Here is a 26,761-nt window from a genome sequence, read left to right on the forward strand (position 1 = left end):
GTTAAAATATTTAAAATGTATGGTACATATATATTGTTATTGTGTAAATCAGTGTTGTAGTCAAGACCGGATAGTCCGAGACCGAGACCAAGACCGAGACCTGAAGATTCGAGACCAAGACCGAGACCGAGACCAGCCCCTTCAAGGCGGACCGTGACCGAGACCAATATGGTCCGAGACCGAGACCGAGACCGCTGATAATAAATAACAATAGTCGAAATAAAAAAAACAAGACACGTTATTATAGTTGAAAAATGTAACCCTTCTATTCACAAAGAATACAGACCAAAATTATGACCAGTGGCAGTGTTGACAAATTGATACATGACACCTTACTTGAGTAAAAAGTAGTTACACTTAAGAAATATGGGCTTTGACATGTTGTCTGCACCCAATCGTGACAAAAGTAAAAAGTTAAAGGTAGATGTTTCATCTGTTATAGGAACTCGGATCCTAAACTCCACAGTCACCCCTTGGTTTCAGCTATGACTTCTAACGGATATTTAAAGATGCAATTTTAATTTAACATTGTGCCTCTTTTTTCCTAAAATAAATATAGGACTTAACTTCTAACAAGACTTGTGTACTTGATTTTAAAAAATGGGAGCTAGAAAATTTAGAATTATTTTTAAATTTCTGTCATAGAATGTGGACTTGTACATGTAGACCCACAAGTTGCGAGGTGGTAGCCAGAATGTGCCAGATATGGATTTTAAATTTTTTTTCTGAACGGAATTTTAATTTTTGAGGAATGTACTTCAAAATGAGCAGCCAGAATATGGGGTCTCATCATACACTCTCATGGCAACAGTGAGTGGTAACTGGTAAGAGTGGGTGAGTTCAATGCTGGAAAATCAGGTAGAAAAATTTACTTTTTCTTCAAAATACTGTCCCAAATTAAAGAGAGCATTGTGTGGGGTCGAAAATATAACTAATTTGAAGCACCTCATTTATTATCAGAATACAAAATGCAAGTGATTACGCCCACAGGGGTGGGCTAAACTACACAATCCCCGAAAATGGTTGACCCTTATTGCATAAATTGTTACAAGTTCATACTTTGCTTTATGTGCCCGACTCAACAGATAAATGCCGAACTTGTTCCAAATCGTTCAGTGACTGGAACTGCTGCAGCTTTACATGTACTTTGGGGACTTTCCAACGTGCAGTCAAGTCCGGCAAACCGACCACGATATATAACAAGCTTGATCTACAGGCTAGCAAATGTTTTAACTAACAACGGTACTGAACGAAGTGAACACAAAGTAATCGATCGAGCTGTAAAAGCTACATATTGCCGGTCTCGACCCGAGACCAGCCAAAATATCGAGACCAAAGGGGACCGAGACTGAGACCAAGACTGAGACCACAGCTTCCAAGACCGAGACCGAGACCGAGACCGAGACCAGCAAAAAGTGGTCTCGAGACCGGTCTCGATACCGAGACCGGTCTCGAGACCTACAACACTGGTGTAAATATATATTGTTATTAAGGGAATAAATGTGTGCTCGAGAGGTTTTTATCTCTCTGTTTAAGACCACTTAGAGTCTGGGTGCTGATAATTACCCGAGCCTGAGGCGAGGGTAATTATCAGCACCCAGACTCTAAGCGGTCTTAAACAGAGTGATAAATACCGATCGAGCACATATTTATTCCCATTCATAAATACCTTTTCGGTCAAAAATATCAAATAATTCGTTCAAAAAATCCCGATTTTGTTCAACAACTTCACTTCATGCTTTTTGAAACATCCCTCTAGCAAAATAATGGAGTGTTCAGCTGGCGAGTAAGATGTAAACAACCCTTTTATGGAGATTGACGTGGGCGTAGCATGTTCTGCGCGATGTCGCTTCAAATCGTTCAGTGACTGGAACTGCTGCAGCTTTACATGTACTTTGGGGACTTTCCAACGTGCAGTCAAGTCCGGCAAACCGACCACGATATATAACAAGCTTGATCTACAGGCTAGCAAATGTTTTAACTATTAAACAACGGTACTGAACGAAGTGAACACAAAGTAATCGATCGAGCTGTAAAAGCTACATATTGCCGGTCTCGACCCGAGACCAGCCAAAATATCGAGACCAAAGGGGACCGAGACCGAGACCAAGACTGAGACCACAGCTTCCAAGACCGAGACCGAGACCGAGACCGAGACCAGCAAAAAGTGGTCTCGAGACCGGTCTCGATACCGAGACCGGTCTCGAGACCTACAACACTGGTGTAAATATATATTGTTATTAAGGGAATAAATGTGTGCTCGAGAGGTTTTTATCTCTCTGTTTAAGACCACTTAGAGTCTGGGTGCTGATAATTACCCGAGCCTGAGGCGAGGGTAATTATCAGCACCCAGACTCTAAGCGGTCTTAAACAGAGTGATAAATACCGATCGAGCACATATTTATTCCCATTCATCAATACCTTTTCGGTCAAAAATATCAAATAATTCGTTCAAAAAATCCCGATTTTGTTCAACAACTTCACTTCATGCTTTTTGAAACATCCCTCTAGCAAAATAATGGAGTGTTCAGCTGGCGAGTAAGATGTAAACAACCCTTTTATGGAGATTGACGTGGGCGTAGCATGTTCTGCGCGATGTCGCGCAGAACGCACCTGGGGCGTTGCGTTTTGAATTTAGAACTATAAAATTCTGACTCGCTGGTAGTGTTGCGCATGCCTACGGGAGGATTGTGAACGTTCAACCAATGAAACGGTAAGAGGCACTGGATTTCTAGGAGTCCACATTTTATTGTGACACTGGAAAAGTGTTTAAAACCAGCTAGCCATGTCTTTATCATCCGTTTAAAACCGGCCACGTGACGGGCTCTCGACCAATAGGAATAGCTAAACTGTCTGAGGTATTTTATGAATGTGTAATAAAAAACTAAACAAACTAAATAAAGTTATGAAAACCGCAAGGGTTGAAGATGGGAGTCAACGTATCGACCGCCGTCGGAAGTGTGACGACCAGACAGAGCATAATTGTTCAACGTAAGTCAACTCTTCTGCACAAATTGGTAGAAATAAAGACATTACTGATTTATTTTCTACACAGTGTTCCTTTTGTCTTTCATTGTTTACTGTCAGTAGCAAAAATTAAGTCCGAGAGACCTTCAGACCTTGGTTCATTTCTACATGTAATTTCCACGTTTTGATCCAAAATGCAAACTTGTTTGCTTGCTTGTACCAGCTGATGAGAAAGCGCCCTCATGAGACAGTTTCCTGAGCAATGATGTCATGATGGTACATCGTGATCGGATCTTAATGTCTGACGAAATTTTTGTCACAGAAGCAACGTGAGCTTATTGGCTTGCACCATATTTATTTTACCTACAATTCTGTGCCTACGGTCTGCATAATGCAGTGACGAGACGATCGCTTTTTTCCCAGCGATTACCTTGTCAAAATTTACGGAACGGGAAGGGCCGATATCTTCCTTTCGACGCATGTTCCGAAGGCAATGCTTGGATAATGAATTCACAAGATCTTGCTAGAATTATTTCTGTGGTATGGGCTAAAATGATAGTTAGGGTAAGCTAGTTTGGGAGTTAATGTTTCTAAGTTTGGATTCGGTTCAATCAGGTTACGAACATGAACGTATCGTCATTGTATCATGGTATCATCAGCATGTTTTTACAGGCCTTTGTTGGTAACCGCAGAAGGCGATTAGTGAACATACCACGATGTCAGCAAGATTAAATAACTGACTAAACCCTTTCATGACCCTAATTATGCTGCTTTCAGATTAGGTCTGAAAGAAAAAAAAGCCATGAAGTTAAGCTTTTGTGGTTTTATTTTTTTTTTCGTAATAAATGGGTTGCAAACAATGCTTTTTTAGTCAACGGGGTCGCCAAAACCTTTCGTCTTAACAGGAATTTCCAACTGTCCGTTTTCGTCTTAAGCGATTTTTTTCCCATAGACATGTGCACAATGTTGCCGGGACCGAAGATATGTGTTTGTCATAACCGGAATTTTGTCCTAACCGTTTTCGCTATAATGGGAGCCAACTGTACATTGTAAGCGCTGTGATTTTGTTTTACAAAGTAGAGCGTATTTAAATGCCCGGTATTATCATTATTATTATTATTATTATTATTACTACTATTATTATTATTATTATTAAAGCAAGCCTGTATCAATTTGTGTCTAATTTATCAACTGTTTTAAAGGGTTAAATTATTAGATCTGTTAATTAAAAACACTGACAAAATTGCCTCAGAATTGAGCCTGAAAGTACGCCATTTTGTATTTGAACTAAAAAAACCAACAACATGCGGGCTAGTGAAAATGCCCCTGGGCTTGTTAAGGGTCTGTTTCAGTAGCCTGGCTGGCTGATGAAAAAAAAAGTTAAGGTCGAACCCTGGCATTATCGTCTTTTTTTCCAACAACTGCCGGTGAAATGTATCACTAATGCTCTCTTCACCATCCTCAAGATACTCATCGGGATTTTTAAGGCATTGCATTTTATACAACTAAATCTGAAACCTCCGGAAATCGCACATGTTGGATTTTATCCACTGGATCGTTCATGAGCAGATGAGGCTACCCTTGACCGACCGGCCATGTGCTAGCGGGCGGTTTGTACATTGGTACCGTTGCATATCATCGTGTGCAGCTGTACTGTACTACACGCATGCTTCACACACTGTATTACCGTGTGACTCAATTCCAACACCATATGGGAAACTGCACACACATCTTTCTGACTTTGATTCTGGAGGTGTGCCAACCCAATGTAAAAGACTGTCAGTTTAAGGGTACTGTACCAATCCCGACAGATTCCAACAAAACTTGCTGTTGGGTTTGATGGGTTGGGTTCTGTTAGGGTTAAAGACTGGTGAAAGAGATTAAAAGATTAAAACTATGCTCATGATAATTTTTACTTGCTGTTTTCATAAATTTTTGATGGATATTTTTTGGAAATTATAATTTACCATAAATCACATTTTTGTGGGAAAATCTTGAAAAATGCTCACACTGTGAGCATGCACCACTGCACTGCTCTTCTACTCAATAATGGCATAGGTTACATGAATACATTTTTACACATAATGCTCTATTCACACAATCAAAATGCTCAAAGAAACCAGTACTTTTTACGGGGGAAAGAATTGATAATTGTGCTAAGTGTACTTACTGTACGTAAGCTAAAAAAATCCAGATCTGAAATAACTCAGCCATCCTTGGAGTTGCTCGTTCAGTTTTTTACACACTATTTTCAATTACATGAATATAGTAAATAAACACACACAAATTTTACATTGATTTTAATGAAGTATTAATAAGACTAGAAATCACAGCTGAAAAAACTATCTGCCAAGACTTACCCAATGAGAAGGTTATTGGAGATATTATCTAGATGACCTCTATACTTGAGCCAAGGTCCTGCAGCACTGATGTGATCAGTTGTGCACTTGCCTTTCACCTTTTGGAAAAACATTTTTTTTCCGTCATTCCTTGTTAACATTTAACAAATGTTCATACTAGCAATAAGTTTGTGGATCCTGACTCAGCAAGAAGACTATGTTTAGGGAGCGTCTCATAAGGTTCCATTGGGAAAACCGAGTGTTCTTTTTGGGAACACCGAGCGTAGCCAGCAGGGGGTAAGGGGGGGTATTTACCCCCCCCCCCCCAATATTTTGCAAAGACTGCCCTTTTCTATTCAAATGCCCTTTTTCCACCAATATTGTTTAAAGAGTGCCCTTTTTTTTAACAAGTGCCCTTTTTTTCCGAACAAGTGCCCTTTTTAAAAGTAAGTTGTGGCCTTTTTGGTGCCATTGGCCGTTGTTAATTTCGCTCATGTATCGCCGTTAAAAGCACCATATATTGTCCGTTAGTGTGCATAATTGTCTGTTTTGAACAGCACCCCCATCGACAGATAGTACCAGCCCCCCCCCCCCCCCCCCCCACACACTATTTGATTTTACGTAGGCCAAGTGTCCGGGGGAAAAAACGTGTCTACATTTCAGCACTGATGTGCAAGTGCCCTTTTCAAAAAAAAATTACCCCTCAATAAAAATGACCGTGCTACGCCACTGCAAAAGGAACGTTCCGGTGGGAACGTTTGATGATTTTTAGGAACACGGGCTTATTTGTGCGTTCCCAACGTTCCCAATGGGAACACTCATAATCGAACCCATTCGGGAATGTACTCTGCCTTTTCTATGCATGTACATGACGTGATGCACCAAAATGCCCACGTACCTCACTGTGTATTTTTGTTGTATGTTGACGTGACCCAGCTGTGTCCCTGTCGTATACGACTGGCGCAGCACCAGTTTCACAACAAATGTGTATTAAATTCAAATTCTGTGCATCTTGCGTGAGTACTTGAATGGCGCTTTCACGGGATTGCCATGCCCGGGATTAGTATTGGTAAGTCGGTTGGAGATTGTTATAGTTTGTTGAAACTGAAGTATTAGTATTATTGGAGTTTAGGACCCTAGTCCGAGCAACTTGGACCCGAACGGTACGGCCACATCGACCGGGCAATAAAGTGGGCGTACAGGCCCGGCAAAAACGATGTGCACGGACGCCGGACGCGTTGACCGACCCAAGCAGGCTACCCATGGACCCAACCCGTACGTGCGCCACCACCGATGATCACCCAATGATCACCCGTGGCCGCGGCGATATTTTCGCTTTACACGCTGCAATTAAATTAAGCTGAAACGTAAATCTATCAATACCTATGCACATATTACGACGACACGTACCTTTTTAATCTGCATTATTTTGTCCGTCTTCCGCCACATTCAGTGTCGCGTGTCACGCGTGCAGCATGCACTGCATCGTATCAATCGGGTAATGAATGGTTTCCTAATGCCCAAATGCGAGTGTTCCCAGTGGGAACATTTCGATGAGAACGCAGTGTTCTTTAAGCGTTTGGGAACGCTTGCTGGGAACACCAACTGTTCCCATTGGGAACAGAGAGTGTTACCACGCGGAACAGCGGTTGTTCCCAGTGGGAACAGGCTGTGTTTCCAAAAGGAACGTTCCAAATGGAACGGGAACGTTCCGACTCAGCTTTGTATTTTCAACTTAAGTCAACAGTAAGAAGGGATATGTGTAGAGGTAATCTGTGTAGTGCACATGTATCCCCTCAATGCTGACAAAGAAAGGCACGAGAGAGACATGACAGGCACTTGAATACATAGCTGCCAACTTTTCAAAATCCCAATTAGTAATCAACACGCGCGGTCATTTTCAACTGCTTGTTTTATCAAAAGCTTTACCAACATCGAGTACAGGTACATGGTTTACATGTACACATACATGTGCATACCATTCTTGTTGTGAATAATAATGTACTGTAGGCCAAAAGATAATATTAAAAAAAAAAAAAAAAATTGATATATATTTTTTTTAATTAATTTTGTTTTAATGTCTGTATTTGTTTGTTGAAGTCAAATAAATAATAACAATAATAACATGTGCGCATATTTTGTTTAAGATGCATGCTATCGATGTGGAATTTCGAGTTCGTATCAATGTTTTTACACACAATGATTTTAATAGGGCCAACGTATGCAATAGAAATATCCCGCCAACATACCTTGCAAACGCGTGCTGATTTATCTTTTCTGGACATTGTGACAAACTGAAACTCTATTACCAATTATTCCAACCATACTCTTATTAAATTCCATGATTAAAATCTCGCACTGATGGGTCTCATCCCGGCAATAAGCGACCAAATTTGTGCTCACGATCGTCACTGAAAAATACTCACATACAGTACACACAACCACACATCCACGAGATGCACACAAATGACACACCATTTAAAAATAGTTTTAGTCTGGTCCTCAAGTACTCCACTGCGCACACTGCATTGATGTCTATCAGGTGCTTGACTGCATTCTTATTAGACTTGTCACCAGTCCATCCATTATCGCGACATTTCGCCAGAAGTTTTCGGTCAAAAACGATACTTTACAAGTTTTTTTTTTTTATGTTAGGTAGAAAATGGGAAATTTGTAATGTTTTAGTGGCAAATCATATTTTCGTAATTTAACAAACAATTCGTAATAATTACGAAAAATTCGTAACGGTTGGCAGCTATGTGAATACCATGGCTGCTGTGTGTCTGATGCCCATGCAATGGCATACAGTTCATGGTGGTGGTCACACAGCGTCATTTGTTGTTCCTGCATGGAGCCTGTTACGCCTGACACTGTGAACTGCATTGTTTTCCCACACGGAAGCACATCAATTTGAAAAATTTATAGACAGATAAATTGTGCAACTTAGGTGTTGGCACCTTATATTAGAGTCCCTTTAAGTTCTCCCACATCAGCATGATGGGATGTAGGGAACAATTGCCAAGAGGCAGTTGCAATATTCTTCAAAAAATCTTCTACCCTCCATCTGAACTTTACCATAACATCATATCTGAATTTGTACCTTAATGAGAACAGCCATATTCTCCAAGTCTTTACCATCCCATGTCTCAAATGGATCCAGGACTTGAAGACGTTTACTGTTCGGATCAATGTCTACTTGCACCTTGCTATCAGCAGGAGGTTGATAGGTATCCTCACCAGGATCAAAACCCTAAAAAACACACACAAATAAACATCAACAGCCATATACATAGCAGTCCATGAGCCAGGGCTGAACTTCAAATTGTTAGTACCAACTCAATGGAGTTATTTTGATGTGAATTTTGAAGCGTGAATGCAAGCGGCCTTTGAACATGATGATCGTCGTCGCCGCCTTTTTGGTTGGTAACCAACAACCTCATGTATAATATATTTTAAGGCAAGACAGGTTTTAACAAATGCGCAGTTGTTAGATGTGAGTTATGAATTCAAGTTATCGATGTGTAGTTGTTGGTCCTTGAAAATGCTACTATTCCTGTAATTTGAAGATAAAGTGATCTTTTTTTCCGATAAGTTATCATGTCTTTTCGGAAATCTTTAATAATTGGCAATACATCATTTATGAAATGTAATATTTTGGGAAATTTCATAAGTTTTCATGCTGAAGGTATAGAGCATGAAATGATTATTTCAGTGATGTTGACCACATTGTTAGCCAGTATTAGCCAACTCTGAACAAACACTCTCAAAATCATTCATATTTGGCCATGTATGACAACTGCGCATGCGTATTACCATGGTGCTGTCCTCAAAGCAATGCAAACTCTTTCTTCTAGCTTTAGTGAGCATGGATCTCTATTAAATATAGATTAGCGTAGTGAGCAACTGAGTAAGCTGGCCGCCAGGTGCTTTCTATTGTTGCCAGTTCGAGCGCGGCGATGATCCTATAACACTTTGAAGTACTGGAGTTCTGCCTCCTAACGTTCATATCTCCATAGTTATATAATTAGATTACATAAAGAATGCTTCTACAATTCTGAAGTCATTTACCAGTGCTAATCTTCTACATTTTTGGGGGAAACTGAGACTTTTCATTATCATTTACTCAGATATACGTATAAATGTACCCTTAACCCTAACCCACCTCACTACTCCAAAATCCTCCTGGCGGTTTTGGAGGATTCTAGAGGATTGAGGATGAATGGTGATTGAATCAAATGAGGATTCTGGAGGATTGAGGATGAATGGTGATTGAAGCACATGAGGATTTTGGAGGATTGAGGATGAATGGTGATTGAAGCACAAGAGGATTTTGGAGGATTGAGGATGAATGCATTTTGAGGCAGGACTGTCTGATGATTTTGAAGGATTTGGCGTTGGTCATCCTTTATTTAAATACGAGTGCAAAATTTTGGGATGAGGAGGATTTTGGAGGATTGAGGATGAAAGCATTTTGAGGCAGGACTGTCTGACAATTTTGAAAAATTTAGGCAGAGTTGCAAAATTTTGGAGGATTTTGGAGGATTGAGGATGGTTGTAAGCAACAAGGGCCTAGGGGGTTAGGGTTAAAGAGACATGTTTTCATCATAAGTTATACCGGTATCTTAGGGAGACCAGGTAGATTAAGGAGACATTTCACTGTCTCCCTAACGTCACAACTCCTATTAAGAGGCAAAATTTTCCAGTCGCAAATAGGCTAGATCGATTGCTCGTGGTCCACAACATAAATGTATCAACATTTGTGCGGTAAGACAAGGTAAAAAGGGGGTTTGGGGTCATGAGAGTTGGACAAATTTTGTGCACAACCCTATGTCTCCCTAATGTACCCCTAATGTACCATTCCCCATAATTATTACACTCTTTGGAGTTGTTACGATTAATCTTCTTTCTTTTTTTTCTTTTTTTTCAGACAATACTTCTCCGCGGGTTTTCTCCTAGACGGTTTATGATATGAACTTGTGTAACTTTCAATATATATCGACCCTCATCCCAAGTGGTGCATATTACAAATTACAAGCGATTTTAGAGGAAAAAGTGGCCAATTACTTTCACCTATAACTCTTAAACAAAATGATCAATTATATTCCAACTTTGTAATCAGATAGACCATTAGTTGATAAACATTTTTTGTTGTGTACATGAACCCGCTTGACCTTTATTTCCGGGTCTACTGGAAGGTAAAAGTTACGTGAATTCAAAATGAAGACGTAAGCCTGAAATAAAAACAAAGCAAAATTTCTTCCAAACAGTTTAAGCAATGATCATAAAACTTAGTGTGAACTTGTACCATGTTACGAAGATGTTATAATCTTTGTAACGTCATCATGACGTCATCAGGTATCAAATTACAAGCGATTTTAGGGCAAATTTTGACAAAATAGTTTGCGCTATATCTTTTGAACTAAATAGAGTATCGTGTTCGGTTTTTCGTGAGGTTGTAGACTATGCCGTGCGAAACATTTCTTGTCCCCAGATGCAAAACCGCTTGACCTTCACTTCCGATGTTTAACCGGAAGTGCAATAAAAACCGAATATAACTCAAAAGCGGAAGCATTTTACTACACACATATAAATTATGAAAGTGTTAAGTGAGGAATACCTGACACACACACAAAAACAGTGTGATGACGTCATCATCCGAAAGGCCCCCCCCCCCCCCCCAGCGGCACACAAAATAGAGTTTGTTTTCTTTAATTTTAAAACCATTCGTCCAAATTTTACCAAATTGCCCCTCATATTCTCTGATTAACCACAGATAACTTGGCATGGTTTCAAATTCATGACGTAATCAGACCGGAAGTTACTTTAAGGATAATTTGAAAAGGATCATATTTTTAATTTAATTCTATCATTTGATTCGTTATATCTTCGTAGTCCAAATAATGATATCCATTACAGTGTTCACCTTTGGATCTCTAATGCTGTGACGTCATCAAACCGGAAGTACATGTAAGGTGTTATTAATACGTCATCAAACCCGGAAGTTTAGTGTTATTAATACAAACAATTATATATCACATATTTTCATATGATATTTTAACTTCACAATGAAAATTTATCCTCTCCGAACTTTATTGGTATTCGCTTACTGTTTTTGACTGATGACGTCATCAAACCAGAAATAACTTTTTTGCACACATAGAATGTTTATCACACTGTTAAAGATACATGTTTGTAACAAACTAATTGATTGTACTGGAAGGGATTTAATTTTGTGATCCTTTATTCTACATAAACATATCTTCCTAACTTAGCTGGGCAGTGTCTAATAAAAAGGCTGTCCGCCCGACCACTCTGTGTTTGTAACTCAACAAACACGAACCTCTACTAAATCAAATTAGTATGTTGACATTTAATTTAAAATTTCAAAGGAATATTGTAATTGGACCTCTGAATCAATTGACAAAATCCTAAATATAAAGGAGTATATGACCATACCTTGCTGGGTAGCTCATCTCCATATGGGCTATCTAGCTTAAACTTCTCACCATTGGCTCCTATTAGTTCATCAGTCATAGGGTTGAAGTCAAGGCGACCAGCCAGGGCTAATGCTGTTGTCATCTGCACAAACAAATATATAAATGTATGTACAGTTTAGACAAAATGTGATACTCTTAACAAAATGATGTTTCAATGCAAAACCAGACCTGTTCTGTTTGTCTGAGGCTATTTTGTTACCAGTAACTTGGTTTCTTCAATCAATTTTGTAAGTTGGGCTCAATGATGATACCTTTTGTTTGAGTTGATCAGCCAAACCATTATTTATTACACGATTCATATTCATTTAAAACTGATCGTTTATGATGAACTTGATTTCAGTTTTATTATTAGAATACTGATTTTACAATTGTTGTTTCTCCCCTGCTTTCCACTGAAAGCCTCCAACTTTGCATTTAGTGGAAGCTAGACCGACATTTTCTTTCTTTACAAGTGTGCAAGTTTGTGAATGTCAAGCAAACTTTAATAAAGCTCTGAATTAAGTTAGAATTTGTACTTTTAGACTGCGTACATGTACATGTATTTTCCATTTTTTTACACAAGAATTATGATTGTACTTCAAAATTACTAGGGCTATTTTATACTTTCTGCTGATAAGACCTACCTCAGGTGAGGCTACGAATGCATGAGTAGCTGGGTTGGCATCATTGCGACCAGTAAAATTCCTGTTATATGAGCTGACAATGGTGTTTTTCTCACCTTTCTTTACATCTTGCCTTTAAAAAAAAAATTTGAAAATGAGTGGCTGGATTATTGAATCTCCCTCTTTTGGCTCCATATGCTTCTGGATTACTGATTCAACATGAATGGCCACATGAATCATACAAGCACTTGAGTGCAATACTTGCTCTTGCAATTTCTTAGAAAACTTACATATTGTATTTTAATATTTAAGTTGGTTTCTGCAGCAAGACTTGACATATTTACCAGCATGGGACTCAACCACTGACCTACTTGCTGTAGTCTGAAACTGAGAGCTGGATATGGTTTAATCAAAATTTCGCAAACAAATCGCCTGATTGTCTTGAAGCAAAGTATCATCAACCCTGATCACAGGAAGGCCATTTTTAATTTTTTCTAGATCAGACTAAGGCTCATTGGCGCCATGCCAAATGGGGCAAATTTTGCATTTAATCAAAATTTTGAGAACAAGAACGAAACCAGTACCATTTGCAGGCGCGGATCCGGGGGGGGGGGGGGGGGGGGGGGGGTAAAAAAAAAACCTAGCTCTGTCCCCAAAAAAGTCGTAAAAATTCCTTAAAAATTATGCGAAACACCCCTCCCCCCTTGCTCTGACACCCCCAAAGAATATACTGGTATAATGTCCACCTGTTCAAAATACGGACAGAAGCAGCTTAGATAGAAGGTACCGGTATTTGTACACTATTCTGTAATATAGTGTTAATAATCCTGGAATTTGAACAGCGCCACCTATTGAAATATGGTCCCCCCCCCCCTCCTTGTTCCTGCCAAGTTTCTTTGACAGTTGTTCGTACATTTGTATGTCTTGCGGTTATTTTGACACCAAGTTCATGAAAAAGGGCATAACTTTGTAATGAAATGTCCATTTTCCAACACAGGTTGGCCTAAATTTTACTTTTCCCATTGAAAAGTACATGCACATGAAAGCGTGCATGACAGTGCGACTAACAGATCGAATTGAAACTGTCCAAATGTTCTACAAATTTAAAATGGGAAAATAAAACCACTTCTATTGATGCCTTGGCACTTGTGGAACATGAAAATATAACTTAAAAGTGATTTTTGGTCAGACTAATTAACTTAAGAGCAGCACGAAGAGCACGGAGGGGGGCGGGCCGCAACCCTCCATGTAAATTTGGGCTCCTATCGTTGCAATGCATTCTGCCAAGTTTCTCTAACAGTTGTTCTGATGTCATGCAGTTATTTGGACACCAAGTTTATGAAAATAGGGGATTACCTTCGTCACAAAATTTCCAATTACCAAAACAGGTATAGGCTTAAATGTTAACTTTTACATTACATGGAGCATGTAACGTCAGAGGGCGCATGAGAGTGCCGACTTTAAATGACCATAACAACAAAACATTTTAACAGGTTGAATTGAAACTCTATAGATACGACAGATGTTCGGGAGTCCTTTCATTACAGACATCAACGTTTGCTTAAAATAATGGGTAATTATGCGAAAGCACAGGTAGCAGGAGCTGGCCAATTAAAAAACAAATATATAGTACGTTGTACACATCAGTTTTCCAGTTTGAAGCTAAAGATTGAATTGAATCTTAAGGGGCAGTGGGTATAGACAGAGCTGTTTAAGTCAAATATCGTAAACAATTGTGCACTTTGAGACTAAAGCATAAAACTTTGTACGTTGGTTCTTTATACAATGAATATAATGATCGGATGTGAGAAAATTTCATAGTTGTCCCCTGGTGACTTTCGAGAGGTCAATTAAAGGGAATATACATCATTTGCTTTTGCTGTAATTTTCAGAAATGGTTGGAATTGGGGGGTTGGAAATATAAAGCAAATATAGTTACACTGACTTTTTGGAGGTTTTGGGTTCGAAAATGCTATAAAAACCAAGAAAAACGATCATTTTCCTGTAGTCTGGTTCCCTGACTCCATATAAGAAGAAACAGAGCAGTTTACATACATTGGGGAATTGTAAGGTTAGGGAACCAGTCTAGCTGGCTCGTACCCGTTCATAGGTTTGTAATCGATTGTAAACAAGTGCGATGGTCAATTGGGGCCAGTATTTGAAAAAAAGCCAGTTGTTTCCAACGCTGATCGGCCGATCAGCGTTGGAAATTGATACAAAAATAACACTTTTCTTGAAAATGACAGTATACCAGGTGCCATAATTTTACAGGATGCTTTAGACTGTCATTTACCAACATCCTATTAAGGTATTTCGCAAAAACTTGGTAGTTTTTTTTTTTCGATGTTTGCAAATGTTGTATATTCCCTTTAACTTTGTATACCCTGTTTATTGATATTTAAAGATGTATTATTCAAACCCTACTTTTCCACGACCCATATCTAAACTTTCGATTTGAATTCTTGCCATGATATGAATTTTCAAAGGTAGAGAAAGTTCATATCTGACCCATGGTGAAGTTTTAGAGGTCAAGAGCTTTGTATACCCATTTTTCCACTATTACTTCAAAATGCCAACTTTTCAAGTCGATGTCCCAAGTCTAAATAATGAAACAGAAATGTATTTTCTACATGATGTCATGAATTCAGACCCAAAGACAATTTTGTTCTTCAGAGCATCTGATACAAAATGTGGCTGGTTATCGCAAACTAGAAATAATGTTTCATGGTTGGGTAAAGCGCTTTGGCTACTTCGATTCCGTGCAAAGATCATGAATCAGTCACTATCTGTTGCTTTGAATAAAAACACTGCACCTCCTTGCACAAAAATAACAAGAAATTTGTCTCATTTGTCAAAATTTTTCCGGGCGGCATGCCCCCATCATGCAAGACCATATGCTTATGTCTTTGCCGCTAGCACTATCTCACACCAAGCTTTGAACTTCCATCCAATTAATCATTGTTGCGGCTGCCACTACAAAGAGGTCAGAGGTCACCCTACTGTCTTTTGGATCTGAATTTATAACATGAGTGTAGAATAATAGTTGCAATGTCGTTCTTTTTCACTTAATAGTTGTGGCTTGGTTCACAAAAAATGTGCGTTTTGAAGAATAAAAATGACAATAAGTGAGAACTAAGGTATACAAAGTTAACTGACCTGTCCCAGGGCAACAGAAGTCTGATATGCTCTTCCCACTTCGGAAATTCATTTAATGGACACCTGAATATATCTAGTACATCTGTGAAGTTTCAATTCAACCTGTTGTCATGGTCATAACTACAAGTTCCAAGCTATCAAATGATACTGGTTTTGTTCTTGTTCTCAAAATTTTGATTAAATGCAAAATTGGCCCCATTTGGCATTGTGGGGAGCCTTAGTCTGATCTAGAAAACTTAAGAATGGCCATTCTGTGATCAGGGTCGATGGTACTTTGCTTCAAGACAATCAGGGGATTTGTTCCCGAAATTTTGATTAAGCCCTATCCAGCTCTCTGTCTATCTGCTAGTAGGATCATATCCAATACAACAGTAGGTAACACAATCAATGACCTCTGACAGATTTCTGGTGTTGGTATGATGTAAAATCTTAATAGTTGGTTTTGCCCACTAACGACTGAAAGTTATAAGCACTGCATGCTCAGTGCTTTCTGACCATTTATGGGTCATTCCGTGTCAATTCAACACAATTTTGGACCCGACCCTCACAGATTGAAACGATATTTGGTGTGATGATTGACCTATATGAGAAACCCCCAGAACTGCAATTGTTTGTTGTTTGGCTCCTTACATTTTAAGATACACGTCAATGAACTTTTGACTAATAAGCATTACCTCCAAACTTTAAATACTTGTATCTCCAAAACTATAGCACCTACAAAGCCAAGTTGTACATCATATTAAAGCTCTTTGAATGGCCTCCATTTCATAAAATAAAACCAAAATCATACCATGAAGCGCACAGGAAATGCGTAATGAAATGACCTTTGAAATTGAATTACGAAAAACAGTATGCTTCAAATTTCGTAAATTTTTTTCAGATGTTAATGCTGTAAATTAGGTTTATGTTATAAATGAATGCTGAATGGCAACTGAGTAAGATTGTCAATGGACACAAAGTCAATGGACGTCGAGATACGACCTTGTTGCACGGAGCGTATTCGCACAAGATATGACTTTGTTGCAGAATGGAGTTACGTTGCACTAACGCAACGTAATATTCAACCATTTCCAAAACTATAACAACCAACTGATATCATCACATCAAATCCGAAAAAAAATCATACAATGAAGAAACAAGATTTTTTAGGGAGACAATCATTCTTGACAACTCTTCCACATGTTTAAGGGCACCAACCTGTCCCATTGGCCAATACACGGACCACATGCATTAGCCAGCACCAATGCTCCACTATCTCTGAACACAGAGGCCTGGCCATCTCTTTCTATGGTTGCACGAATCTGCTCGGAACCAGGAGTCACTGTAAACGTAGACCTAGAACAACAATAACATAGTGATACATAAGTATTTGTATCACAAGTCCTATCTGAAAACAATGCCAAGTACAACTGCCTGGTTGATCCTGTGTCACATATCTGGGCTATATTGTTATTATAGGCCAGTACAGTACACCAACAGTGTGTGTTTCCACTTCAAAATGTGAGGATTTTCCTTTCATTATTAACAGTCCACCATTTATGATCAAAATCATATATTACAATATATTACACAAAACTAAACTGAAGGAAAATGTTTGTTCTAAATTAAATACAAAACTCTGAAAATGTTGAACAGCACAACCTTTTACAGTACATGCATGTCGTGTTCTTCAAAAGGTTTAGATTACAAGAAAAACTGCAGTATTTTTTACAGTTTCGGTTTCCCTTGCCCCCATAAACTTGTATATTTGTGCATTCATTTGACATGTTTATCCTGAACTGAATATTGTTAAAATCTCGATTTGGACAAGAACAGTTGGAATACCGAACTGACACATTACTTTACACACACATAATCAATGATAATGAACATTCTGGAGAGGGTGGATGGTAGCAATGTCAGGCAAGTATCTTTGACCGAGGACAGCTGGGTTTTTGGTTTTCTTTAATTGCTAGTAATTTTAAGAGATACTCACTGAAATCTGAGGCCCTTGCTTAATGCTTGTTTGGCAATACTAGCTGACCGACTCATGTCTTCATAACTGCTGTTTGTGCAACTCCCAATCAGACCTCAAAACCAAGAAAGAGAAACAAAATATTATCACACAGACTAAACAGGTTACAATTCCAAAATCCAAAATGAAAGCCTTCATCACTCTAAGGCAAACTGCTTTCAAGCACAGGCTATTCTTCACACACAAAGCCCTTAATGACTGATCTTTTTCCAACCTTTGACTTGTTGATCCTAGTTGCTATACCAAACTGTGTAGCATTCACAGCAGTCGATTTTTTTCCCTTACCAAAGTGATCTCCTTTAAAGCTACAGTCTATCATTTGCAGCTATCCAAAAAGTAACTGACAAAATTATTGTTGAAAATCATATTTGGTTTAAAGATGGTGATGGGACTAAACTCCCTGTGAAATTATTGTTTCTGGCAAGCTATCATTTTGGAGAAAACAATCAAAGAAGACTATTTCCAACGATGCGTCTAAAGACGCATTTTGGAAATTTCTGTTAGTACTTCGTTTTTAATTCGGCGATGCGCACGCAAGCATTGACACGACACACACGCAAGCGCAGCTGATTATAATCAGAGATGCAACAGGGTCTGCTTGAATAAAAAAACCGGAACTGGGTCTGCTTGAAAAAGCCAGAATAGCTGCTTGAAAAAAACCTGAACTTTATTTTTTGTGAAAAAGCCAATCCGACACAAAGTCCCCGTTGTCATCTTTCTCTTGTTGTAGCTAAGCCCGAATTTCCAACGTTATACTCGACACGAAACATCGGGAACATGCACGATTCCACAACACTGTCGGTGTACATGACCTTTGCACTACGCGATGCGTGCGACGAAAACATGGTTGGTTCCCGGCGTTTTTTGTGTTGATATGTCCCCGATAACTGAAATGATAGACTTGATTTCCAGGCTGAATTCTACGTGTGCTTAGCACACAACACCCCCGCACGCGGTGCATGCAGCGCGCGAGCAAGCGCCGTTGTATACTGCTTGCAAGTACTGTATGTACGTTGGCCACATCAACAAACAACGTTGCGCCGTGTGTACGCTATCGAGAGCGCTATTAAAAACGAGGTAAAAATAACCCATTTTCACAGTTTTTCTACTCTTTTTCCAGTGTTTTTTTTTGACGACCAAAAAACCAGAATTTTTTTAGATTTTTTTAAAACCAGAATTCCGGTTTAAACCGAAAAGGTGGCATCTCTGTATAATTCGTCAGTTCAGTGCGCGACATCACGTAGCTGCAATTGCCTGAATGAGAACATGTCCTGGACCCTGAATCTGGGCGCAATTCAAAACATGACTCGGCAACTTTTGATTTGAAATCGAGATCCTAAAATATTGTTTTTCTCGGGATATACAGCATTCACTGAGCTAAATATTCATCAGGTTAGTTATTAAGCACCCATCTTTAGATTTTGAGCACATTTGTTGCTTGAAACAAATGCACAAATTACAAATGATGTACTCTACCTTTAACCTTCATCAACACACATGTCATCTTTCCCAAGGGCAACCCTTCAACTAAAGTTTAATATTGAAAGAAATTAACTGTGTAAGTATCCAGGCATCACATGGGTCTGCTACAGAACAAGGACGATGCAGGCTATAGCAATACCTATCTAGCTCTATCAGAATAAGGAATCATTTGATTTACAATAACGGCAATTTTTGTAACCTGTGTTTGCAACACTTACCAACTTTAACCTCCACTGGCCAGTCTTTTTCTGCAGCATTCTTTCCCAGGTGTGAGATTGGATGAGCAAGGTCTGGTGTGAATGGGCCATTCACATGAGGTTCAAGCTACATGACAACAAACCAGCTGATTAGAAGACTATTGACAAATCATCACACACAGTAACCTAACATGTGGAAGTTTACATTCCCTTTACATTAAGTTAACAATAAAAGATACACCTTCAAATTTGACACATATTATTTTTTATTGCTGCTTCCTCTTAACTTGAGAAAAAAATAGATGTAGTCAGAGAAAAAACTTCCACTATTTCACCAGAGCCCCAGATGTAGAAAGAAATTAGTACATGAGGTACTTTTTACCCTTTCAGTACACAATGAGACAATGAGTCCACAGATACAATGGTACATGTAAGACCAGTTACGTACGCAATGATCCAGACACAACTACTGAGCAATAGACACAAGACTGGGTAGATGTCCCATCATCACACTAATGTGATCTTGCACAAGAATATTGCAGAGCTGAGATAACATGAATTGGGCACCAATATTGACTATTTCTACCTTACATAAGTTGTCATCATTTGCCTAAAGTGATTCATTATAAAACAACGCATTAACAGTAATTTATGGAAATTGGATCAGACCATTTTCTTCTTACCAAGTTGCACAACTTGAAAAGGTTTCACAAGTTTTATTTTGTTACCTGCAATCAGGAAATGGGCCTAAATTTGGCAGTGGAACAAACCCGAAAGTCAAAGGGATGGCCAATTGTTTGGTTTAAGATATAAGTTGCCTTTCTCTAGTCACAAAATTTACGACACAGTTTCTCAACTTCAAGAGTTGAGCAAAAATCTAATCAACACTTGGGACAATAGTGCAAAAGACAAATTCTTTTTGTAAACGTACATGTATTCTCTGATTTTAAAATATCTGACTATGTTTTAATTTGGTAGCTTACCTCACTGAGGTTAACTTCAATAACTTCATCATATTCAGCCCCTTCGTCCGCTGTCAAGATATGTCTGTATCCACCAGCAAGGGTTGCAATCTCTGATCAAGAATAATACAACATAGTTCACTGCATCAACCACTGAAAAAGTCCCAGGATTGTAAGGTCTTAATGGATCATTCTTCAAAATATCAACCTTTTTTCAAAAATGGTTTTCTTTGATTCCTCCCCTAATTTTCTTGGTACCTTTAACCTTAATGCATTTTGGCACAATGTCAATTATTAATTATAGGTGATATACAACATTTGCTTTTGCTGTAATTTTCAGAAATGGATGGATTTGGGGGTTAGTATTTTATAGCAAATATTGTTACACTGACCTGTTTTTAAAGTTTTGTGTTCATAAATGCTGGAAACCAAGAAAAAAATGCTGTTCTTGTAGTCTGGTTCCTTGACCCTACTTTAGACGAAATGGAGCAATTTATAGACGTCGGGGTATTGTCAGGTCAGTGAACCAGACTAGCTGGCTTGCACTCGTTCACGGATGTGTATTCCGATTGCAAACAAAATGTGATGTGATCAAGCTAAATGTGTCGACCCTGGTCAATTTTTTTTTTACAGATTTGAAAAGAGTACAATCTCAGCACTACTACTGTGAAAACCGCATGCTGATACCATACATGTATTTAGTTCAAAAATTATGGAAGTCGGAACACCAAGAGATGTGATAAAGTGATGTGATGAAGTGGCCCTATTTTGACCTGAATCTCCAAATGAAAGGTCCTCACAAACGACTCATTTAGTTTGATCGCATCACAAATGTGGACTAACTAAATTTGGTAAATTGGGGGCAGCATTTGAAAAAAGTCAGTTTTTTTGTCCAACAATGGTCGGCTGACCATTGTTGAAAGTCGATAGAAAAATTCCACTTTTCTTGAAAATGACAGCACACCAGGTGCCATGATATCACAGGATGCTTAAGACTATTATTCACTTATAGCCAAGTAAGATATTTCATAATTTGGTAGTTCTGTTTTTTGGTGTTTGCAAATGTTGTATACATGTATTACCTTAAATATGGTCCATTATGGTCTGAGACACACATACAAGAAATCATCTTGTATGCCCACTGCAGGGGCCTGATATCGTTTTTGGATGTACATGTAAGGCGGTTATTGGAGAAAAAATTCAGACAAAACTGAAATATATTTTAATCATAAATCCAAATCAGAATTCATCTGACATGTTTTATTTTGTCATATTTATGAAGGTTTTATAGTCCTTAATGGGTAACTGTTCAGAAAGAATAGCATACTGACCTTCCCTATTTGTTGCCCTCAGGTAATCCACCATGCGACTGTTGAAGGGAAAGATAGATGTTGTGGCTCCTATCTCTGCTCCCATATTACATATTGTCCCCATTCCTTACACAAAACACAAACAAAAACAATTGTATTTCATAAAGGTTCCATATTCTGAACACACAAAGTAAAAGAAAACTGGGAGAGTGGGATTTAAGCGTTGAAACAGAAGCATTATGATTAAAACAAGAACCTACATGTTTCTATGAAGTATTGGGGTTTTGTGATATGTTTCATTATCTGACTGCATTTTTTTTTAATGGAAGCTATAGGGTCAATGAGACATTGAAGTCTTTTTCTGCAGCAGGATAGGGCAGAAACTGTTTGGTGTGTAATCTCACTGTGACGAGGTATAATTACATGTACATACTGGATAGTGCTGTGGCAACTCATCTCACTTTGGTGCATCAGTGTCTCACTGCAAACACACATTTTTATTTCTTGTGACCCCTCTGTGCTCCCATAATAAAATAGACAGTCAAACAATCCCATAATTTTCTCTTGGTTCTGTCCCCCTCTTCACCCATTTTGACTCAGTATCAACATTCATGTTGATTCTGAAGGATTGCCAAGATAACTTAAGATATATGGCCAAAATATTCATAGGCACATTCATTGTCAATGTACTACTTGTGCTTTAGCCTCTGTTTACTGTTTCTACACATGCGCATATAAAATAACACTTGTTAGTACAATGGTCTATTAGCCCTGGGCATTGTTAATATACTCCAAGTGTCATGTACATACGCTCTCCCTTTCCCTCATCAAGACTGGATTTCAATAGTAACATCACTTGTCCGGTTGCCCAAGCGTTTGTCCTTTTCTATGGTGATGGGATTGTCAGTCTAAAGCCAAGCCTCAACCCTCAATGTCCCAAGGTACCAGACTAAGATACACCATTAGCTCTAGTAATGGAGCTTTTCACTTATTCAATGTAAGGACTACCACCAGCTGAAATCTACTAAACAGATGCGTAAGTTTTAATGAAATTCATCACAATGAACAATGTTGGCCTATTTGACATATCTAGAGATTTCAAGTAAGAGACATGGACAATTATGAATCTGGAGAATAGCTGCTTTGACAACTTAAAATTGTCATTAAAACTATCAAAAGTTATGTCAAAATGTTCTTCATGTAAGTTTTTTTCCAAACAGTTCCAGTACCTGTGCATGATATGGAGTCTACACCTGGTCCAAAGTACTCAACAATTGCACCTGTGCCTCCTTTCACAGTCAAAATGCCTGCAACCTTCAAAATCACATCTGTGGAAGACAATGGTTGCAGTTCGATTATTAACGTTCACTACTTAACATTGGTCTTGACTTCCTGGGTATTTGTTTGCTAGAAAACTTGCTGGAGTCTCCAAAATCCACCGCTGAGCAGGAAACCAATGGCACTTTGTTTGTACTTACACTTTCCTGAAGCATTCAGCTACAAGTAAAGTGCAAGTGGCTTGGTTGTACTTTCTTGAATCCTCCACAATCCTACCAAACATCCTTGTGGATTTTGAAAGATCATGGACGGGAAATGTAAATGAAATCATGAAACTATGAAGTTGGTTAGCTAGACATTCAACGGAATGAATGTTATAGAACTAAACTACAAATTAATAAATCTGGTGGTTTCATATAAAAGCCAGGAGAAATGGCAACTTTCAACTAGTAATATAGAGTTGTCATTGTATGGTATATAACAAACTGTTGGTGATTGTGATAATAATAATAATAGTAATAAGAATAATAATAATAACTAATACATATAATAATAAACTGGTGATTTATATAGCGCTTTTAGCAAGATCAAAGCGCTTTACAGAGAAGAAACAATCAAGAAGAGCTAGTGGTATAGAACAAAGAGATGGGTTTTGAGAAGTTTCTTGAAAATGTGGATAGATTGAGAGTCTCTGATGTGTGATGGGATCTTGTTCCATTCTTTAGGACCTGCAAAGGACAATGCTTTGTCTCCTGTACTCTTGGTGGTGACGGCTGTCCAGAAGCGGGATTTGTCAGATGAAGACCTGAGCACCTCCCTACCAGGTTCATGAAAGGAAAGAAGTTCAACCAAGTAAGGGGGAGCTGTGTAGTGTTGTGACTTGTAGACATGCATGAGTAATTTGAAAAGGATGCGATGTTTGAGTGGTAACCAGTGTACCGGTAGCTGCTGAATAAGACTGGAAGCATCTTCAGATCTGCCAACTGAGAAAACAAGCCTGGCAGAACGATTTTGAAGTTTTTGTAGTCTGTTGATGTCACCTTGGCTAATACCGTACAGTAAGAAATTACAATAGTCAGGTGAGACGTGAAAACAGAGCGTACAGCATGATGACAGGTGTGTTGATCAATGAATTTGCGAATGCGATTTATGTTGCAGAGGTGAAAGTTTAAGGATTTACAAACATTTGTAACATGATGTGGCATAAACATTGTTGAATCAAAGATAACCCCTAGATTTCTAATTGTGTGAGATGGCCGAATAATGGTTTCTCCAACATGAAGTGCGAGATCCGTCAGTGAGTTGATGACTCGAGGTGATGCTGCAACGAAAAATTCTGTTTTGGCATCACTGAGCTTGAGTTTGTTAGAACCCATCCAGTGTCTGATGTTCATGATACAGGTAGAAAGCCTGTCGAGTGCTTTGTCTGAATCCCCAGGGATGGAAGGATTAAAATAGGTGTAAAGTTGGGTTTCATCTGCATAAATGTGGTAATGTAAATTGTGATTCTCAATTATGTCAGAAACAGGCTTAGTGTAGAATGTAAAGAGCAATGGTCCAATCACTGAGCCTTGAGGGACGCCGAAATCAACAGATTGCTCGTCGGAACAAACACTACCAACACAAACACGACTTCGACGTCCCTCAAAGTAGCTCTTGAACCAGCTTAGGGAAACATCATTGATACCAAAGGTTTTATGATGTCTCGTAATCAGAATATTGTGATCTACAGTGTCGAAAGCCGAAGACAAGTCTAACATGACAAGTAATACAGCCATCTTTTTGTCGACAGCACGCATTATGTCATCCTTCACCAATAAGAGACCTGTCTCAGTGCTATGATTGGCCTTATAGGCAGACTGGAATGATTGGTGCAGGTAGTTGTCTTCCACGTGATTGTTGACACAATTCAGGACAACCTTTTCGATAACCTTGGAAAGAAAAGGAATATTAGAAACCGGACGGTAGTTCTTGAACTCATTTTGATCCCGATTGGGCTTTTTGAGGATAGGTGTGACAATGGCCCGAGACAAGTCTTGCGGGAAGGTACCTGTAGAAAAGAAGGAATTAAGGGAGGAGATCAAAAGGATTGTTCCTGTTCCGACGCGAGCGCACGGGAGGAACAGGCCTATTGTTCCTAATCCACCGCGGGATCACGCCCAAAATTGCCTAACAATAGCACAATGAAATGGTCACGCTGGGTGCCCACAGCACGGTAGTACAATAGACCTGTGCGGTGACGACAGTGGATAATGGCAACTGCTCAAATAATATCCGAAGAAACATCGGCCACACTGAAATTTACAAGGAGACTTTGGAAATGTTGCGATAAAATAATGTTTGTTGTTTTCTAATCTCTTGCAGGCGATGTATAGTTGAAGATGGATAGTGATTTAACTTGTTAAAATGCTCAACAAATCGAGAAGACGTCTCGGAAATTAGAGTTACATGTACATGTTTGATAGTTTTGTGTATTTGAAGGAAAATGTGCTACATTTTACAAAAGTGACGTCTGATGGAGTGACTGAAGGAAGTATTCATGAATAAACGATCCCAGCCAGACCCACCAACCAACCCATGGACTAAATAATGTCCCCGGGCCACCACGTGGTTGATCTCAGGAAAGACGCACTGCTAAACTATGTCAAGTACAGCTGGCCACTGGTTATCTACTGTCAGATCAGCGAGGCTGACTACATTTATATACAATTGTAACAATCATGAATCGTTGGTGGGCATTTTCTGGTATGGAGCTTGCCCAAAAAGTGGTGCGGCGACGCGCCTTTTTTTTTTTTTTTACCTGATTTTTTGCTTCAAATGTTGGCTGATGACTGCAAATGGTGCCCGACTAAACTTAGTGCAAATATATGGGAGTCCAGAGAGGCCACATAAAGCTTATTCTCGACCATAACTCAATAAAAAAAAACACGTTAAAATTGTGCAGCAGCAGGATTCCAGTCAAACCATAGTCTAGGGGCTAGACGTTGTTCTTGTTTGCTGCGCCGATAACCGGCCACCGCTATAACCGGCCGCCGCGAGAGGGCGCTATCACACCCACGAACCTGTCAGAACAACGTCTAGGGGACTTGCTATTGGTTGTGTAATGCGCGCGCATCTGTTTTGCCTAATGTATGTAGCGCGCATTATATATGTTGCATAATTACCCCAAATACATGCATATTCATAGTCTAATACCCTGACGTACCATACCGCACCGTATCCCACGGATTGAATCATGATGTACAATATGTGTATACATGTACATGTAATGGTGCATGTGTACCAAGGTGACCGTTTTAGCCCATTTTCGGCTAACTTTGTCAGAATTTTGTAAAAAAAACGAGAGTTTGACAGAAAATTTGACAGACTGGAATTTTGGGGGGCAGATTTCTGGCAGAATTCTGCAAAAATGGTTGTAAATTTGATTTGATGAGAACAGCAAATTTGAACAAAAAATAAACAAATCTGAACAACAAATTTGAACAAAAAATGATACATATTTGTTTAAAAAGCTTCAATCCTTTCAAACAAACCCTGGCATAATGGGACAAGTTGGCTGGTCTAGGCAGAGTTGTAATGACTCGAGTCAATTACTCGACTCAAGTCCGACTCGAGTCACAATTTTTGGTGACTCGACTCGACTCGAGTCCCTAAGGGTAAATGACTCAACTGGACTTTACTGCGAGTAAATAACTCAACTCGACTCCAGTCCCTCATCAAAGGACTCGACTCGACTCGAGCGAAGGCTGATAATTAAGACTCGATCGAGTCCCAAAAATATAAAGCGCAACTTTGCGAAAAGTATTCGCAATGACTTACGGTGCAAAATTTATGCTCACTTTACTTTGCAAATAGCAGTCATGTACAAATATACAAGTGTCACAGACTCCCACCTCATGGTTCTAGAACGCACAAAATACCATCCGGGAACCAGATTTTTAAACACATTTTCTAATT

The 26,761-nt window shown here is 39.0% G+C and overlaps 1 protein-coding gene across 1 annotated transcript in view; it reads right to left on the minus strand.

Annotated features, from left to right (window-relative positions):
- Window positions 1–26,761, minus strand: part of LOC119735047 (probable aconitate hydratase, mitochondrial) — a gene marked incomplete at its 5' end in the record, with an annotated part of 46,558 nt that overhangs the window by 7,906 nt on the left and 11,891 nt on the right. Inside the window, 10 exons of the mRNA XM_038208738.1 lie at window positions 5,328–5,425; window positions 8,407–8,556; window positions 11,763–11,885; window positions 12,427–12,538; window positions 16,759–16,896; window positions 17,537–17,630; window positions 19,276–19,381; window positions 20,238–20,329; window positions 21,548–21,652; window positions 22,756–22,854. Coding sequence (XP_038064666.1) covers window positions 5,328–5,425; window positions 8,407–8,556; window positions 11,763–11,885; window positions 12,427–12,538; window positions 16,759–16,896; window positions 17,537–17,630; window positions 19,276–19,381; window positions 20,238–20,329; window positions 21,548–21,652; window positions 22,756–22,854 — 1,117 coding nt within the window. The remainder of the gene's footprint in view (window positions 1–5,327; window positions 5,426–8,406; window positions 8,557–11,762; window positions 11,886–12,426; window positions 12,539–16,758; window positions 16,897–17,536; window positions 17,631–19,275; window positions 19,382–20,237; window positions 20,330–21,547; window positions 21,653–22,755; window positions 22,855–26,761) is intronic.

Source organism: Patiria miniata, unplaced genomic scaffold (assembly GCF_015706575.1).
Source record: "Patiria miniata isolate m_02_andy unplaced genomic scaffold, ASM1570657v1 HiC_scaffold_28, whole genome shotgun sequence".
Classification (NCBI taxonomy): Eukaryota; Metazoa; Echinodermata; class Asteroidea; order Valvatida; family Asterinidae; genus Patiria; species Patiria miniata.